Below are 18533 nucleotides of genomic sequence, written 5' to 3'. Positions count from 1 at the left end.
ATGCTTGGAAACTGGTGATACCCAGAGAGTACAGGCAGAAAGTGCTCGAAGAATGCCATAAGTTACCGCAAGCCGGCCATCAAGGTATCGATCGTACATATCGACGTCTTTCGATAAATTACTTCTGGCCAGGTATGTTCAAAGATGTAATGGCGTACGTCAGTCACTGCGACGAATGTCAGCGTTGCAAGGTAGAACAACAAGCTCCCGTCGGCTTCATGGGACGTCGAATTGTTGAACAGCTGTGGACTTTAATATCGGCAGATATTATGGGCTCACTGACGCCAAGTAAACAAGGGTTCTCGTATGTGTTGGTAATCCAAGACCTATACACAAAATGGATCGAAGTAGCTCCACTTCGACGCGCTAACGGCAAAAAGATTGCAGAGGCTATCGAAAACTTGGTGATTCATAGATGGGGTACACCAAAAGTTTTAGTTACCGACAATGGTACCGAATTTGTAAATAAAGACAACTGCTTTATTACAATTAACGGGTATGAGGCAAACCACGACACCTCCATATCATCCCAGGCAAACCCCACCGAAAGGGTGAATAGAAGCCTGAAGATGATGATGAGGGCCTTTCTCGATTCTGATCATCCAGAGTGGGATCAGAATTTGGATGCATTTAGATTTGCATTTAATACTGCCCACAATGGTTCACTGCAAGCTACACCTGCATTCGCTAATCTGGGTAGAGAACCAGAATCGGCAAGGTCGACGCGACGTGAATTAGAAGGCGATACCGAAATCATGCAGCAACCGACAGAAACATGAAACGCTTAGAAACACTCAGAACAGTTTTCAAGTATGCTCTCGAAGAAGCGCACGAAGGCAGGCAAGACCGTATAATCTACGTCGTCGTGAAAAGCACTATGAGGTTGGCGAGTTAGTCTTAGTTCGCAACCGACAGCTCTCGAATGCCGCAAAACACATATCGGCTGCACTGAACAAACCATTCGGTGGAACGTTTATGATTGCGAAAAAGTTATCGGAGACAGTTGTAGAATTGTCTGATTTGGCAGGAAACGTCACTGGCAAAATGTCTACGGCAGACATCAAGCCATACAAGCCTAAGCTGCCGCAACAGTAAACCCAGACTGAAGTGCATCACTGCACGCTTGGGCGTGGCAGCGAAAAACGAACTCGTGTTCGGGCGCTTTCGGTTTCGGGTCGGAACCTCCGTTACGGAGGGGGATATGTAACGAAGTTCTCCGTTACGTATACGAGATACCGAATAAAAAGTATAAAAGCTACCGAAGAGTGGATATTATTAATCCCTACGTTACCGACTCGTGAGATAGGCTCACGAGTGGAGTATAGCTAACGTCAAGGATAGACCCCGTTGACAGGCAGAGGCCCGGATGAAAAGACCGGCGCTCCAGGAAACGATGTCCAGGTTGTCCTGGGAAGTATGGCAGGGCCATGCCAAACAACCCAGGCAACCTGACATAAGGAGAAGCGTCCTCGGGGAGTCCTAAAAGAATGACCGTGGCCGGGGTTCACAGTCGTGACTCAAGTCCGTACTTAAGATTGACTTGACCAGGATTGTCTAAAGTCCTAAGTTCTGCTTAAGACAACCTCAGTTTCACAGACGATTCTTAAGACCTCTTTTTGGATCTTAAGAATATCTTGACGAAGTTAAAGCTTAGCTTGTACTTGAAGACGCGTCTTGAATGTTACTAAAGTTTTATTGGAATTGACCAATCACTTTGCATAGAAAATGACAGTTTCATTGTAAACTACCCTTATCAACACGCTGCTTTTTCTTTCTTTGGTTATGAATGGTATACGAGATTGTCAATAAATAATTAACATAAATAATATAAATTTTTATCCGGTACGTATTTTACTTTTTTACATGTTTTGTAACGTTTATATATATTATATTAATGCATTTAATTTTCTACATTTTCCAATAAATTTCTATGCAGGAATATACAAATAATAAAATCTTATCAATTTTATTATAATTTGATCCTATTTACTTTTAGTTTAACAACATTTTGAAGTACTTATCTTTCATATTTTTTTTAACAATTAACTTTTTATCCCATTTGTTACTAAGATAGTTGATCCCGAAATAATGTTGATAGAGTAATGTCACACAAGCGGGCAGTATACTCTGATTTGGAGAAACAAGTCTTTTTAGACATATTAAAAAAATATAAACATATTATAGAATCTAGGGCAACAAATTCATCAACTATAAAAGAAAAATCTGAAGCATGGTCACTAATTACAGAGGAATATAATAAATCTATTTTAGTTTCAACTCAGGTATTTATAATTTTTTTGCAACGGAGTAGAAATAAAAATGAATTTTACCATTTAATATTTATAATATAGAGGGATATGAGTCAACTAAAGAAATACTGGTCCAATCTTAAACATATCAATAAAAATATTTTAACCACTGAAAAACAATCAAGGTATTTAACCGGAGGTGGACCAGAAATAAATCTTCCTCAGGTGGATGCTCAAGTGTTAGAAATTTTACCAGTATTAAATGCAACAGCACCTTTCATTGGATCCAGCAACTTAAACGAACAGGAATCTGAAGGTATATATTTAAAATAATACTCAAAACATTGGAATAAAAGAATAAACTATATTTACTATAAAACCTATAGTATATTAAAAAGTTTAAATATTTCAGAGCTGCATCAAGATATTATATTAGCAGTACAATCTGGTGAAAAAAGGAAAATAGAAAATATGTCGAACAACAATGTGTATTTACAAACACACGAACCATCTATCTCTTTGAAAGGCAAATCATCTCACACAGGTATGTATTAGTTTATATAATGATACAATATGTATGTACAAATTAGAGAATCATTGTTCTGATGTAGGATATATCTTCAACGCTGATGATTGTGATGACCCGTCTATAGAAGAAGCCCAAATTTTATCAGGTGATAAATTAAAAATATTATTTATAACATATAATACTTTATGCTTCTAATAATTTTTTGAAATATATAACAAAAACTTGTTTTAAGATCTTACTAATAAAGCGTCAAATATTATTAAAAAAGTGAAGAGGGTTAGGATGGTTACCATCTGCCAGAAAGAGCTACAAATGGCTGAGATTAAAATAAACCATGAGATTGAAATATGCAAGCAAAAGGAGGAGTTTCAAGAAATGTTATTTAAAATGACGAGGGAAAAACTTATACTAGAACAAAAAGAGTTAAAGGAGAGACTAAAACTATCAAAGTACCTTGCACAAAAAGAAATGTAAGTATTGATATATTGCAAAAACGATTTCAGGCATAATCTAATTTTTTATCAATTTTAGGGGTTCTGATTATAATTCGGATTGAGAAATCAAATTTCTTGTGACTTTTATTTTGCCTCATGTTTTTGTATGAATTATAATTATGTAAAATATATATTAAAAAAATGTTTTACAACCTTTATACCAGTATTTATTGAAATTCAAAAATGCAGTATTTTTTGCACAATGTTTCAAATATAAAGATATTAGTATAAATTTTAATTTTGTAATAATGGATTCTTTCTAATTAGCCTAAAAATTAACACAATCGGACACAAATGTACAGTTTGTGACATGCAATGTACCATTTGTGTTCGATTGTGTCGATTTGTAGGCTAATTGGGAAGCTTCCAATATTGTACAGAAATTATTGTGCTATGTATAGTATTTACAAATATTATTACTTCTTTCTGTTCGTATTTTATGAAGAAATATTGAGAGAAAATTTTATACTATGAACTCAAATTTTAATTAACCAAACATTTGCTGTACAATATTTCTTCTTATAATGCACCCATCTCCAGGCTCATCACGATGATATTCATCTTCAACAATTAAGTCATCTTCATTTTCGTTATCTAAGATGTCTACAAGAATGTCATAATATTGCAGCGATAAATTGTGTAAAACACCACAAGCTGCTACCACTGCGGTACATGTGTTGATGTTTAAAGCTAATCCTTTTGAAAGACATGGAAAACGTCTTTTCCAGACACCAAAGGTTCGTTCAACAATCATCCTTGTTCGAGATTGAATGATATTATATGTGTGAAAATTTATTTTTATAGCGATTAAGATTTCTCAAAGTATAAAAAAATAATATATATATGTAGTTCTAAACATTTTGAATATTACCTTTCCTCTTCTTCACTTTGTGGATTGCGGAATGGTGTTAAAAGAAATGTAAGAGAAGGGTAACCAGCATCACCGACTAGCATTCCTGTCAATTCTCTTTGCTGATAGCGTATAAAAATCCTCGAGTTTTGAAGAATCCTGGAGTCATGCTCCCTTCCTGGAAATTCTGGCACTAAGTCGAGGAACTCCATACGTGGACCTACTATAGCCTTTAACATACAAATAAACTTATTGATAAGATGTAAATATATCCTTAGAAAATCGTTAAATATTATTAATATGTACCTGTACATTCAAAGAAAAATATCCTTTTCTGTTTCTGTATGATTCTGCACGGCTACTAAAATTATTATTTCCTAGTCTGATATGAGTGCAATCAATTGGTCCTTCAATATTTGGAAGCCCAATTGCCCCATTGCCATACCCTAATCTATTAAATAGTCTGCGATTTTCCTGTATGGACTCTTCATTCCTTGGAAACTTAATATATGTATGCAACTTACTTGCTAATATCACAGAAATTTTAAAAACTATTCTGCTCACTGTGGGTTGTGACAGAAATATTAAGTCTCCAATAACCTTCTGTAATAACAAAAAGTAAGAATGATTTTTATAATTTTAATAATAAAATCTACATTAGAAAGAACAAATATTTTACTACCTGAAAACTAGTTGTGGCATAAAACCTTAAGCAAATGAGCAATTGAATTATAGGGTCAATGGGTAAACCTTTCTTGGTAAATTTCTGTAAGCTAGAATTCACCAATGGTAGTAATCCATGCATTACAGAATCTTTAGAAAACCTGTATCTAATATGAAAATTTTGTTCATCGTAGGCTTCAAACGGGTTCATTACATCCCTTATATATGTTCTTGCTCCAATCGTAGGAACTTGATATTCGTCTTCTTCTGAAGAAGTATCTGAACTGTACCAGGTCACGTTGAATTGTTGATACAGTGCACAATTATTCATTTTGTTCATTTTCTGAAATTTATTTTTGTATTTATAATAATTATTCAAATGTGTGTGAATAGCACACTTTAATTCACCATATCATAGGCATAAATATAATGGTCTGTTGATTATATTTCAGATATTAAATGATTAAATATAAAAGAGGTTCAAAAAGGCATCGTGAAAAAATGTATATATATTATGATAAAATAAATGACCTTATATTCATGCCTTTTAGCTTATTAAATGCTACATCGCTTTATAACTGTAAATTTAGATTTACCTTTATAACAATTTAAAGTAATAAATTCTAAAATTGTAAAATTTAAATGACACTGCAGCAGACAACAGAAAGGATGTATGATTGGCGCTAGCGAGTAACAGTGGGTGGGATGTCTTTCTTAAGTCCACAAATTCGTCGACTTGGACAAGACCATACTTAAAGCCACTTGAGACAGATCTTGAGCAATTACTTGAAACATTTATCTTGGCTAAGTTAGAACTCAAGATCTATCTTCAAATCTGTGCTTAAGAAATAGCTCAAGCATTGACGCCATCTTAAGAACAGTCTTAAGCTTGCACTTAATCTTAAGTATCAACTGTGAATCCCGCCCCGTGTCTATAAGGCCCGTATGCACAGCAGTACAAAGTCAAAATTCGAACTTGACGCGCCAAATTCAAGTCAAGTCAAGTTTATCAAAATTTACTTGAAACCTGATAATCGGTCGTTTTCATAGTCGTTCCTCCATCTCGACTCGAACTCGACTCAGGCTAATGTTACGTAATTGTAGTATTGAAACTCGAGTCGAGGTGGAGGAACGACTATGAATACGATCGAATACCGCTGTTCTTTTGATTGAAATTGTTAGCCGGAAATTAGAAAAAGCATTTTAATATCTTCGCGTGACCTTAATTCAAAATTAAGACTACTTGATACATATATATATACCTAATATATTTTCATATTTTAATTTAAATTAAAACTTCAAAGTGTTACAACATAAATAAAACATCTTTATAAAGTTATTTTAGTAATGTGTTAATTGTACCTCTTTATTTGTAATAGTTTTTAATATATTTATAATATTCAGCTTTCTCTTAGCTAGCTCATACGGCTCCATTATTTGAAAGATGACTGCAATGTCGTGTTCATATCCTAACGATGACGAAAATTTGTCATCGGAAGAAGAATTATTCGAACTTAGGAATCGGATACCTATAGCTCAGTTACGTCGTAAATATCTTAAAGATAATGAAAACCATTTTGAAATTTATGACGATATGGAATTTAAACGAAGATACAGATTCAGCAAAGAATGTGTACTGCATATTTTATTGCCAATAATTACAGATAAGCTTGAATATAGAGGATCTCATCCAATTTCAATGATTAAAAAATTACTCATCCCATGTAGGAATTTTTCATCGGGCCATGCATGGCCCATGACCGGCGAATGTTCGATTATATTGGCCCAGTAGTACTGCCATGCTTGTACCGATCATGGCAATTGATCGGATGATAACCTCGTGCCAATATTATAGACCAGTGCTTACTCAACATCGGCCAATGCTTGCCCATGTGTCAGCCAACATTGGTCTAGTTTCGGCCATTAAATTTGAACCAGGCGAGGGGTAATAGGAGACAGGAGGGTGGGAGAGAGGGGGGGGGGGTATCTAGGGAATTATATTTAGCACCGTAATTTCTAGTATTTTTTGTATTCACGAAGAGTTTATGAAGGTAGTGTTTGATGGATGACTTAATTAATCTATTTACTTAAAAGGATAATGACAATTTCGAGAGTATAATTTCTAAAAATTGAAATTATCCTTTTAATTTCAGTAAATAGATTAATTAAGTTATCTATCAAACACTAACCTTTGTAAAATCTTCGTGAATACAAAAAATACTGGAAAATACGGTGTCAAATTAAATCTCTAGATAACCTCTCTCCCTGCCTCCTACTACCCTTCGCCTAGTGCAAGATTAATGGCCTAAACTGTCCAATCTTCTATTTCGAATTTCGATGATTTTCACATCCCCCATAAGAACAAATATGTATTTCAAAATGTAATAAAATAAAATGTAACATACTTCGGTCAATATTCGCATATTTTTTAACATATTAGAAATTTTTTGTATTATATTTTGGAATATTTATTTTTCCGTGGGGACAAATTATATAATATGTATAATCTACTAATAAAGCTGGTGTCACAATTTAGGTTTTTCTTAAAGAAATATTTATTGATGCTGAAATGGAATAGCAATGCATTTCATTTTACAATCATTGATAATAACACATTTATTTACTATCATCTTTGCACTTATTATTAATTTAGGGTCTTTAAACTTGACAATTGATATAATACCTAAATCTTCCAATGAGGTAGGAAATTCCCTATAGATTCGCGCACCTCTTCTTCATAACCCCCAAAAAATACATCTTCCACTTTAATATCTTTTTCTCTACATTCTTTTCTTATATATATGCTATCTATCTTAAAAACCTTATTTTGTTTTAATATTGTAAAATTATTTGGATATTTAACCTTTAATGTAAATCCGTTTAACTTTATACTAGTAGCCATAGAAAACTTCTTGTTTTCGTGTAATAAAAGATGACCTCCGTTATCCAATGTATATTCGCTTACATATTTTTTCTTCTTCATTAATAATCTGTCACTGCTTTCGATCTCACTCAATCTATTTACAATTTGCGTGAGTGGTTTTTTTGGAGATTTTACTAATTTTTTAAAAATACTAATAAAATTTTCACCCCAAAAAGCGGATATCTCATTTAAGGGCAAACCGGTATACTCGACGTCATCGGCAATATGAATAAGATTATGCATGTTTAAAGTTTGTGAATCATTTCCGTATAACGACGGTAAGAGATGAAAAAATTTACGCAGCAAATCTTTGGCATATGGAACATATACTTTAATAGATTCTCTGTTATTTAATATACGACATGCTACAAATAGTAGCATAAAATGGTCGTAAAAGTTTTGTTTCAGAATATTTTGTAAAACAATTGGACCGCAGTAATGTAAAAAAAATCGAAATTGGGTGGCTTTCCATTGTTTAATGAAATCTAAGTTAAATTGATTTCGTTGAAATTCACATGGAACGCTTTCTGATAATGATTTTAAGCGATTTCTTAATCGTTGCACATCATTAAGCTTTATTTTTGCGATGCTCCCTCTTGAAATCCATTTGTCAATTAGGAATTTCATAACCCCCGCATAAAAAAGATGCATAGGGTCAATTATCATGGAACTCACCATATTAAAATTAGATAGGACCAAAAGTGGCGAAGTTACACCATTATGGTGATGCTCTATTTGTCGTTTTTCATGAAATGATTCATTCGTTCGTAATTCGCAATCAATTTCCGGATAAATTCTTTTGTGTTTCTTTTTCTTATCATTTATGTATAACGAATTTGATATCACCGACACTCCTTTAATGGCACACCTTTCACATGCGTAGAAGCCTCCCGGATATTTACAGCATTTTAAAAATGCACGAGCAGGCGAATCGGCAATAAGGGCAATTATTGAAAATTTATATATTTTGTTATGCAAAAGGATTCCATTTTTTGTCAATTCGTTGGATTCTTGAATAAAATCATGCAAGAAATCTGTAGCGCTATTTGGCTTTGAATCCCCGCAAAATATAGCACTTACAAATGGCTTCGATTCATATTTTAAATTATGCACTTTAATTAAAATTGGCCAAACTTCCATCTGTGAGTTATTAAACAATTGCATTCCATCAACATGAACCATTACACGAATTGTTCCGTTAATGTATTCAGCTGGAATGGTTTTTTTTAATCCATTATAGATACCTAAATATACGTATCTCCCTGTCGTACCTCTTGCGCCTATCATTTCTTTTAATGGCCGACAATGCACAGTTCCAAATAGTTTTTGTGCTGTCTTCGGTAAAGTTGAAAAATGATTATTTTCATTTCTTAATAATGTTAGTAACTCTGTTACTACGTTTAAACGTAACGTGGTAATATTTTTTAAACCCCATGATCTCAACTTATCCACAAAATGGTTGGTACCTTTCGATGAATCGCTATACCAAATATCATACAAAAAAAGAGTTTGGTAAAAATACTAAAAGTTATTTTTATATAAAAATAAGTATGAGAAAGAAAGCGTGTAAAAATTTTACTAACCCTTTTACTATTCCAATATTATTTGTACTGACGCAACACAACTCTTCGTTGCAATCTGAATTGTCAATTTCCATACAATTATTTGCAATATCTAGATTATCTAGGTTATTATCCACATTTACGGAATCAGTCATCTGAGAGTTATCAATATTTTCGATAATGTTAATGTTATTTCTCTTTTCTACCCTATCAACAGTCGCAACAGGTTTGCCATCCTGCGTTTGCCTATTATTCAATATTTCGTAGTTTTCTTTACTCAATTTACGATATTTTTTAACTTTATAATATCCTTGTGACATTATAAAATCAATTTAGCGGTTTGGCAACAGCAATGTAAATTAATCGTGACTTCAGGTTCAAGTCACTTCAGAAGAAACTACAAAACAGAGGCTACAAACTTCATTGTCATTACTATCCCAGCGTTAACAGTGCCCTCTTTGGAATCTATGTTAAATGCAAACTAAATTGTTTACGCGTGTTTAAATGTATTTATAGGGAATGCTGACGTCATTATTTGGCTCTGTGTTTAATATGTTTAATAAAATTGAAATTTGTTAGCTGTCATGCTGTGAAATTTCAACAAATTTATTATATTTATTCGTCTTTCATTTACGATTTCGTATCTTAAATAATGGGATTATAAAAAAGCACCCAGGTAAATAATTGTTACCTATTCATTTTTCGAGTCACAAATTAATTTCCACAAAAAATATATACATGCAATATAAAATCATTATATAGTTTTTGATGTTCAAATACTACAAAAAAATCTATGCTACGTAAAATTAATGTATGTAATTAAAAAAACGCGTTTAAATGAAACGGGATAACATAGAATATAATAGAATAATCTTTTATTCATTCATGACTAAAACTGATTCCACTTAAAATCCAAAGCACCTCTTATATAATACTTAATGTACTACACATTATACATTGTGAGCATTGCGGTCATTTAATGGAACACACATGTATTTAGTACTCCTACAATTTCATTGATTTTGCCTCCAAAACTATGACATTTTTGAGATTTTGGCAATACACTTCATTGTAACCAATTTCAAAAGTAAGATTGATGTTGGTTAGGTTCACTATATCCATCAAATTTCGATGTAGAGTATTCTACTTATCGAATATAGATACTTTCATGTTGAACAATATCGACCAACTCATTTGTTAGTTTAATAGCAAAGATTCTTAAGACTGCATATTTGAGTATACAATAAAATGAATAATTCAGTCATTAAGGCAAATAAGAATTATTCTATTGTATCATTCGGCCAAAATTTAGTGGATTTAGTACCATCCTCGTGGACTTTTGAGAAAGATGGAAAATACTTCTGTTATTATCCACCTAAAAATAAATATAAAAATATAGAAAGATGGACTGCAGAAAACTTACCATACAAAAAAACATGGAAAGCATTCGAGGTGCAAATACTTTCTCGTACAAGTACGTAAACGTTTTAATTATAGTTATTTCTTATATATTGTATTAGATTCATCCCTTGATTTCGTTATTCCCCCTTGAATCATTTTCATGAGTATGATGTTAACCTTAAAAAAATACAAGCTCGGAAAATAAGTTATTTTAAATTATTTTTCTCTTTGGTATCGAGGATAAAAATTTTAATTCAACTTAATCATTGTTATGTTTTCCAAATTTATCAGATATATTTTTATAATTATTATTAATTTTTTGGATAGAAACATTAAAAAAAGGAAAAGAACGTTTGACACGTTCGTTTAAAACGCAAGAGATCGAAAGTGCTAGTAGCTGTATGTCATCATTCAGGACAGAAACACAAGTTCCAAATACATGTGACGATGACATAAGATCTGTTTTGAGCACTATAAAGCCTATGACGAACATGATATGTAAATATATTATACATAAAATTCCAATTTATAAAATAATGACCACTGATTGTATTTGGTATATATTAGATTATTAATTTAATTTATAATCTAACAATCACACATTCAAAAATATATAGATAAGACAAATCTACCTTCTACTCTTGAAGATACGTTTTTACTAGATGAACCTTGCATCGAAAGGCAAATTTCAGAATTAGATGAAGCAAATATAACAGAAGGTTAGTCAATTTCATTAAATAATGAAGAATCGTTCTGCATCATAAATTAATAACAAAATATATAAGAGCCATGGAGACATCTGTGTAAGTGACATGTACCAGAATATGTCTTTTTATTGAATTAAACATCTATTTTTTTTTAAATAGGATAGTTTTGTCCTTACTATATGTATATAATTAAAATAGAATTAGCAGATTCTCTTAATGACGGTTGTTTGATATTTTTCAGTGATAACTAAAGATTATTTTGATGAAAAAATTAATGAACTGCGCCAATATGTTGAAAGAAATATTCAAAATGTGAAGCGAAGTCTTCAATACGATTTTAACAATAAAATTAATGAAATAAAATCCCAAATTACCGTTTCCTTGGCTTCACCCCATGTAACGATAGGCCAGTTCAAGGCAAATTTAGGGGTTGAATTGCCAATTACCGATTTAGAGGAATTCAAAAAATTTGATGAATCGCTAAAAAATATAGAAAATAAGAAAGATTTTGTAATAATAACTATCAAAAAAGCCTTATAAACTACTTTAGAAAAAATTTATGTTCTTGCACTCATGTCAATGGGTAAAATTTTGTATTTAATAATACACTTTTCGTTACAGATTACCTTTTACAAAACTTCTATTTATGGTATAGTTGAAGTAAATAAATGTATTAACAAATTAATGTCTACAACCACCACAAAAGAAGTGGAAGTGCATTATTCAGGAAGGGGCCGAAAAATAAATGGCAAAGGAAAATTAAATTTTAGTGAAACAAATACATTTACTTGTATTCATGGTAATTTGATAGTAATATAAAATTAAAAGTAAAACTCAAATTGTAAAAGTGAATAACCATTCTACTAATTTTGAATTATTTATGAAATATAGGCGAACTTAATTATACTCAACAATTCAATTTTTGATATATTTATATTTGTCAATATTTTAGCGCAGGAAAATTTGTATCAATGATAATTTTTTATATGGCTGTTAAATTCATAAAAGAATACCATATTTAAATAAAGTAAAACTTGGTACAAATTTTTTGATGGTGTCTAACCAGTTTGTAGAGCGTTTTGAATGTTGATTGCAATTATTATTAATATTGTGTTACTAATTTGATGTATGTACATTTACAGAGGCAATAATGGCTAAATTCGGTGACAGTATTGGTGTTGAGTCAATTTCTCGAAAGGTTGGCAAATGGCTTGCTGGTGTTTGTGATCGAAATGGAGGAAGACAAAATAGAAGAAATATTAATGAAGAAAATTTGTTGTCCTGTTAAAACTTTTAATTTTTCTTAAAATAAATCGTTAACAAGAAAAGTAATGATTATTTTTGAATTCAATTATAATAACAGAAGCGCTAGTGTCTCATGGCTAGTAATTTTAAAAAGTTGGGGTACACACATTGCTATCTTTTGCATGAAGAGATTAAAATTTGTTAATGAAAACAACAGATCGCACTTATCAGAAGATTAGAAAAAAAAATAAATTTTTTATAAATTAGTTGATTTCCATAGTTGTTGGTACTTTTTTAAAATTATTTTGATCATTTAATTGAAAAGATAACGATTAAAAAAATGATCTAGTAGCAAACAGAATTACATAAAAAACATTAAAAATATTTAAAAAATACTACTTTCAATGGGTTCCTAGCATCATATATTGCAGTAAATTCGGTAATCTAATCTTACTAACCATATACCACAATAAAATAAGACAACTTTCTTGATTGTTGACTTATAACATTGGCGCAGGTTTAACAGACTATGCTTGTCGAACTTTCATGCCTGCAGTTATTTGAATCAGTATTAGCATGTATAATCCAAAAATTACTGTTTTATTGAGTAATAACTGCCAATCTATGGTCGAAGATCGGCACGAAATTGGCAATCAATGCTTAATTAAGCAACGGTTGTGAATTAATGACCGAGGATCGGTACGAGATTGGCAGTCATTGTTAGCTGAGCATTAGTTGCCAATCGATAGCCAAGCATCGGCATAAGAACTGTTATCAATTTTTCCCGATAAACAGTTAACAATCGTTGGCCAAGTATTGGCTCAATCCTAACAAACAATTGTCAGACGCAAGCATTGGCCCGATTATTGTACCGATGAACGGACCAATCGTCACGATTGGCAACTCCTACATGGGTATGTTTAAGATATTATGGGTCTAACTGTTTTCAGGTAAGTAATAGCTTAAAGTATGAGACTATATTTATATACATATTAATTAAACTTTGTACTATTATTATAACAATAAATAAATAATTATTATAGATTATCAGTGGAGATATACGAAAAATCCATCAAAGCAGTATATCTAGAATTGTAAAACAAATTTCTAACTGTTTTGCTGCGGAACTTAGTACTTATATTTTCCTTCCAAATACACCTCAGCATGTTAGGAAAACCATTGAAAAATTTAGCTCAATAAGTAATTTTCCTAATGGGATTGGAGCGATAGACTGTACTCATATCATGATAACTAATCCTGGAGGTCCTTATGGTGAAACTTTCCGTAATAGAAAAGGATGGTTTTCGTTAAATGTTCAAGTGGTTGGTGGGCCAAACTTAGAAATTATGGATATTGTAATTAGGCATCCAGGATCTGCACACGACTCTCTCATTTTTGATAGAAGTGCTGTTCGTGCACGTTTCGAGAGAAATGAACTTAATGGTATTTTGTTAGGAGATAATGGATATGCCAATAAAACTTATTTGTTAACACCAGTATTAAATCCTGTGACTGATAATGAAAATAGATACAATACAGCTCATATCAAAACCAGAAATACGGTTGAAAGATTATTTGGAGTATGGAAAAGGAGATTTTCCTGTCTTCATTCTGGTCTAAGGACTAAACTTATTACATCAGCTGCCACTATAGCTGCATGTGCAGTACTGCACAATATATCCTTAAGATATAATCAAAACGATGTTGATGATGCAGATGTTCTTGAAGTAGATTTGCAAGATGAAGATATGATGGAAAACTATAATGACGAGATAGACGATGAAGATTATGATCTGCAAACTGGATTACAATTCAGAAACCAATTTATAGCTACACATTTTAGTTAAAAGAAGCAATTAAATATATAATGTATACTGTACATAGTTTAACAAAAAAAAATGTATCAATAAACTAGTTTTACAAGCAATCATATTGATATATCAATGAATCTTAACATATATTATTGTGGGGAAGTAAAATTTGCAGTAAAAATAACATCTTAAAAGAATAATAATATTATTGTAGAAAAATTATAAAAGCAAGTACACGCTTTTTATTTCTAACAAAAAGCATTTATAACAGATGTTTTATAACAAATTATTACTTTACAACTGTTAAACAAAAATGAAATTATGAAACGACTAATATTACAGTCTTTCATTGTATGAAAAATATTTACTAACATGTAAAGCCTATAATATTCATAAAGTTATTTAAGCATCATTTTCTTCATTTTGATTTTCAAGCGAATCCTCTGCCTTTAATAATTTAAGTATTTGGGATTCAGCTTTGGCCGCATCTAACTTCAATTTATGTATTTCACGCTGCTGCACTATCGACTCTGCAATTTTAATTGCTGTCAGCGTTTCTACATAATTTTGTATTTTAAATTCTTTGACTTGTGGACAATATTCATTTAATATTTTCTTCACTTCAGTATTGAACAAATTTTCTTCATTATTCAAGTTTATAGTGTTTAATGAACTATTTAATTTATAAGGTTCAGTTCTGAAATGTTCATTCATTTGAGTATCAAAACTATCGACACTTTCATGATTTCTTTCAAACTCTGAAGTTTTATTGAAACTAAAATTCGATTCTCGAAATTTTATAGAAGAATCATCATCATTATGCTCTCGATAATATGTACCAGCAAAATTCTTATCTGGTGGAATATTATCTACAATAAAGACTCTAAAATCAAAACTTATCAGCTACATTTTCAAAGGTGAAACTTAACTAACTCACGATCCCTTTCAAATGCAGCAGTACTATCAAACGAATTAAGTAGTTCTACATCACAATGTGCTGTAATAGCATCAACTTTTTCTTGAATCGTATCGCTGCCTGTTACTAATGGTGGACCACCACCAGTTATAAGACGATGAGCTTTCTGCTCAGTGTGTCGCTTCCTCGATCTACAAATTAATATTAGATATTATATTTTTTAAATATATATTCATTTATTAATAATTGGTCCAAATATATTTATAAAAAATGTTCCTACAGAATACTTTATACTCTATATATGTACTAATCAAAAGGTAATATACGTTTGTACTAAATTTTGCCAACATTTTCTAAGTTGTGCCGGAGTTCTTTGCGAAAAATCATAGGCATTAAATATGTTAGTAATTTTTATCCAAACTTCATCCTTCTTTTTGCAAATTGTTCCATTAGTGGATTTATTTTGTAAGATATGTTTGTACTGTTCAACCAGATCGCACAGAATTTCCTTTTCTCTATCAGTATAAGTAATTCGTCCCATTCTAAGATGCTGAAATTTAACAAGCAAGGTTATAGATAAAATAAATATACTAATCCAATACTTATCATAAAAATAAAAATGTTATTATATACATTGTCATCCTTTGAATTTATAAATTTTCTTTGCATGAAAATTGATTATATAAAGAATTGATAGATTGCAAAAATAAAAATGGTACCACACGGACAAATTTTGTCATTAGTAATTTTTTTTCCTCGCGTTAGCTATTGCTTAGCAACGAGAATTGTTACTTTATTAAACATACAAATCGTTGATATTCGCACATTATTTACGCCGATGCGCAGTGCAATATATGAAGTGACATTTCTTGTTGCTTAGCAATAGCTGAACGAGAGGAAAAATTTTCTAATGGCAAAGTTTCTCCGTGTAGTACCATTTTTATTTTTTCAATCCATTAATTCTTTATATAACCAATTTTCATACAAAGAAAATTTATAAACTTAAAGGATGACAGTGTATATAATAACATTTTTATTTTTATGATAAGTAAGCAATTAATATACTTATTTTATCTATAACCTTGCTTGTCAAATTTCAGCATCTTGGAATGGGACGAATTATACTTATACTGATAGAGAAAAGGAAATTCTATGCGATCTTGTTGAACAGTAGAAGCATATATCTTACAAAATAAATCCACAAATGCAACAATTTGCAAAAAGAAGGGTGAAGCTTGGATAAAAATTACTAACATATTTAATGCCTATGATTTTTCGCAAAGAACTCCGGCACAACTTAGAAAATGTTGGCAAAATTTAGTACAAACGTATGTTACCTTTTGATTAGTATATATATAGAGTATAAAGTATTCTGTAGGAACATTTTTTATAAATATATTTGGACCAAATATTAATAAATGAATATATATTTAAAAAATATAATATCTAATATTAATTTGTAGATCGAGGAAGCGACACACTGAGCAGAAAGCTTATCGTCTTATAACTGGTGGTTGTCCACCATTATAGTAACAGGCAGCGATACGATTCAAGAAAAAGTTGATGCTATTATAGCACATTGTGATGTAGAACTACTTCATTCGTTTGATAGTACTGCTGCATTTGAAAGGAATCGTCAGTTAGTTAAGTTTCATCTCTGAAAATTTAACTGATAAGTTTTAATTTTAAAGTCTCTTAAATACAAAATATAATTTTTTCATGAATTATAGTAGATAGAATTCCACCAGATAAGAATTTTGATGGTACATATTATCAAGAGCATAATCATGATGATACTTCTATAAAATTTCGAGAATCGAATTTTAGTTTCAATAAAACTTCAGAGTTTGAAAGAAATCATAAAAGTGCTGATAGTTTTGATATTTAAATGAATTACCATTTTAGAACTGAATCTTATGAATTAAATAGTCCATTAAACACTATAAACCTGAATAATGAAGAAAATTTGTTCAATATTAAAGTGAAGAAAATATTAAATAAATATTGTTCACACGTAAAAGAATTTAAAATACAAAAGTATGTAGAAACTCTGATAGCAATTAAAATCACAAGAGTCGATAGTGCAGCAGCGTGAAATACATAAATTGAAGTTAGATGCGGGGCCGAGCTGAATCCCAAATAAAAATACTTAAATTATTAAAGGCAGAAGATTCGCTTGAAAATCAAAATGAAGAAAATGATGCTTAAATAACTTGATAAATATTATAGACTTTACATGTTAGTAAATATTTCTCATACAAGGAAAGACTGTAATATTAGTCGTTTCATAATTTCCTTTTTTTTTAACAGCTGTAAAGTGATAATGTGTTATAAAACATCTGTTATAAACGCTTTTTGTTAGAAATAAAATGCCTGTACTTGCTCTTATAACTTTTCCATAAATGTTATTATTTTTTTAAAATGTTATTTCTACTGCAAATTTTACTTCCCCTCATAATATGTATTATATAGTTACATCGTTAGCTATTCATATATTGTTAATTATTTTTATTAATTGAAACAATTTTTTCTGTCAGAAAGATTAAACATGCTCAAAGCAGCTAGGGGGTCTTTTTCATGAAAAATGTATACATATATATATATATATATATATATTTGTTTTTTCCATAGTAGGTACAATTAATATATATGTTAAGATTCATTGATATATCAATATGATTGCTTGTAAAACTAATTTATTCAAAAATTTTGTGTTAAACTATGTATACATAAATGACCGGCATATATGGTGTCCCTTGATGCGTTTAGGAACCGCGTTTTATAAAGCCTCTCACCAATACTCACCATAGTCACCATTAGTAACTCAAGACGGAAAGCTCCAGTTAGCATTCATTTTAGATTAGAAAAACTTTAAATTTTGTTGTTCAAAGATTTTTTAATCTAAATTGTATGCTAACTCGCGCTTTCCATCTTGATTTACTGATGGTGAGGGGGGCCCTAAAATGCGGTACCTACATGCATCAAGGGACGCCATATATGCCGGCTGGCCATTGTACAATATGCATTATTATATTTAATTGTTCCATTTAACTAAAATGTGTAGCTATAAATTGGTTTCTGAATTGTAATTCAGTTTGCAGGTCATAATCATCATCATCTATCTCATCATTATAGTTTTACATCATATCTTCATCTTGCAAATCGACTTAAAGAACATCAGAA

General features: G+C 31.0%; 3 protein-coding genes across 3 annotated transcripts; 1 reads left to right on the top strand and 2 right to left on the bottom strand.

The window, feature by feature from the left end:
• Positions 1-3759: 3759 nt before the first annotated feature.
• LOC136780983 (putative nuclease HARBI1) lies at positions 3760-5116 on the bottom strand. The gene is made up of 4 exons (XM_066739616.1): positions 4802-5116; positions 4429-4722; positions 4149-4352; positions 3760-4059 (listed from the first exon to the last, which is right to left on the bottom strand). Exons 1-4 carry the CDS (start codon positions 5114-5116, stop codon positions 3760-3762), a joined length of 1113 nt encoding a protein of 370 aa, XP_066595713.1.
• An 8437-nt stretch (positions 5117-13553) lies between these two features.
• Positions 13554-14470, top strand: LOC136780977 (putative nuclease HARBI1). Its single transcript, XM_066739607.1, has 2 exons — positions 13554-13573; positions 13675-14470. The coding sequence occupies exons 1-2, from the start codon at positions 13554-13556 to the stop codon at positions 14468-14470; spliced, it is 816 nt and encodes a 271-aa protein (XP_066595704.1).
• A 366-nt stretch (positions 14471-14836) lies between these two features.
• Positions 14837-18167, bottom strand: LOC136780970 (uncharacterized). The gene is made up of 4 exons (XM_066739594.1): positions 18156-18167; positions 15677-15900; positions 15372-15541; positions 14837-15303 (listed from the first exon to the last, which is right to left on the bottom strand). The coding sequence occupies exons 1-4, from the start codon at positions 18165-18167 to the stop codon at positions 14837-14839; spliced, it is 873 nt and encodes a 290-aa protein (XP_066595691.1).
• Between the last annotated feature and the right edge of the window lie 366 nt (positions 18168-18533).

The sequence above is a fragment of the Prorops nasuta genome, unplaced genomic scaffold (genome assembly GCF_024137725.1).
Source record: "Prorops nasuta isolate Cenicafe-Biocafe unplaced genomic scaffold, Cenicafe_Pnas_1.2 PNAS00002, whole genome shotgun sequence".
Lineage (NCBI taxonomy): Eukaryota > Metazoa > Arthropoda > Insecta > Hymenoptera > Bethylidae > Prorops > Prorops nasuta.
This window is presented reverse-complemented; position numbering and strand designations above follow the sequence as displayed.

Coding starts and splice junctions, on each gene's coding strand:
- LOC136780983 (XM_066739616.1), bottom strand. CDS start 5,116: ATGAATAATTGTGCACTGTATCAACAATTCAACGTGACCTGGTACAGT. Junction 4,723..4,801: donor CCACAACTAGTTTTCAGGTA/GTAAAATATTTG, acceptor TTATTACAGAAG/GTTATTGGAGACTTAATATT. Junction 4,060..4,148: donor ATCCACAAAGTGAAGAAGAG/GAAAGGTAATAT, acceptor AAAATAAATTTT/CACACATATAATATCATTCA.
- LOC136780970 (XM_066739594.1), bottom strand. Junction 15,542..15,676: donor TGGCAAAATTTAGTACAAAC/GTATATTACCTT, acceptor ATTAATTTGTAG/ATCGAGGAAGCGACACACTG. Junction 15,304..15,371: donor TGCTGCATTTGAAAGGGATC/GTGAGTTAGTTA, acceptor TCTTTATTGTAG/ATAATATTCCACCAGATAAG.
- LOC136780977 (XM_066739607.1), top strand. CDS start 13,554: ATGGGTCTAACTGTTTTCAG. Junction 13,574..13,674: donor ATGGGTCTAACTGTTTTCAG/GTAAGTAATAGC, acceptor ATAGATTATCAG/TGGAGATATACGAAAAATCC.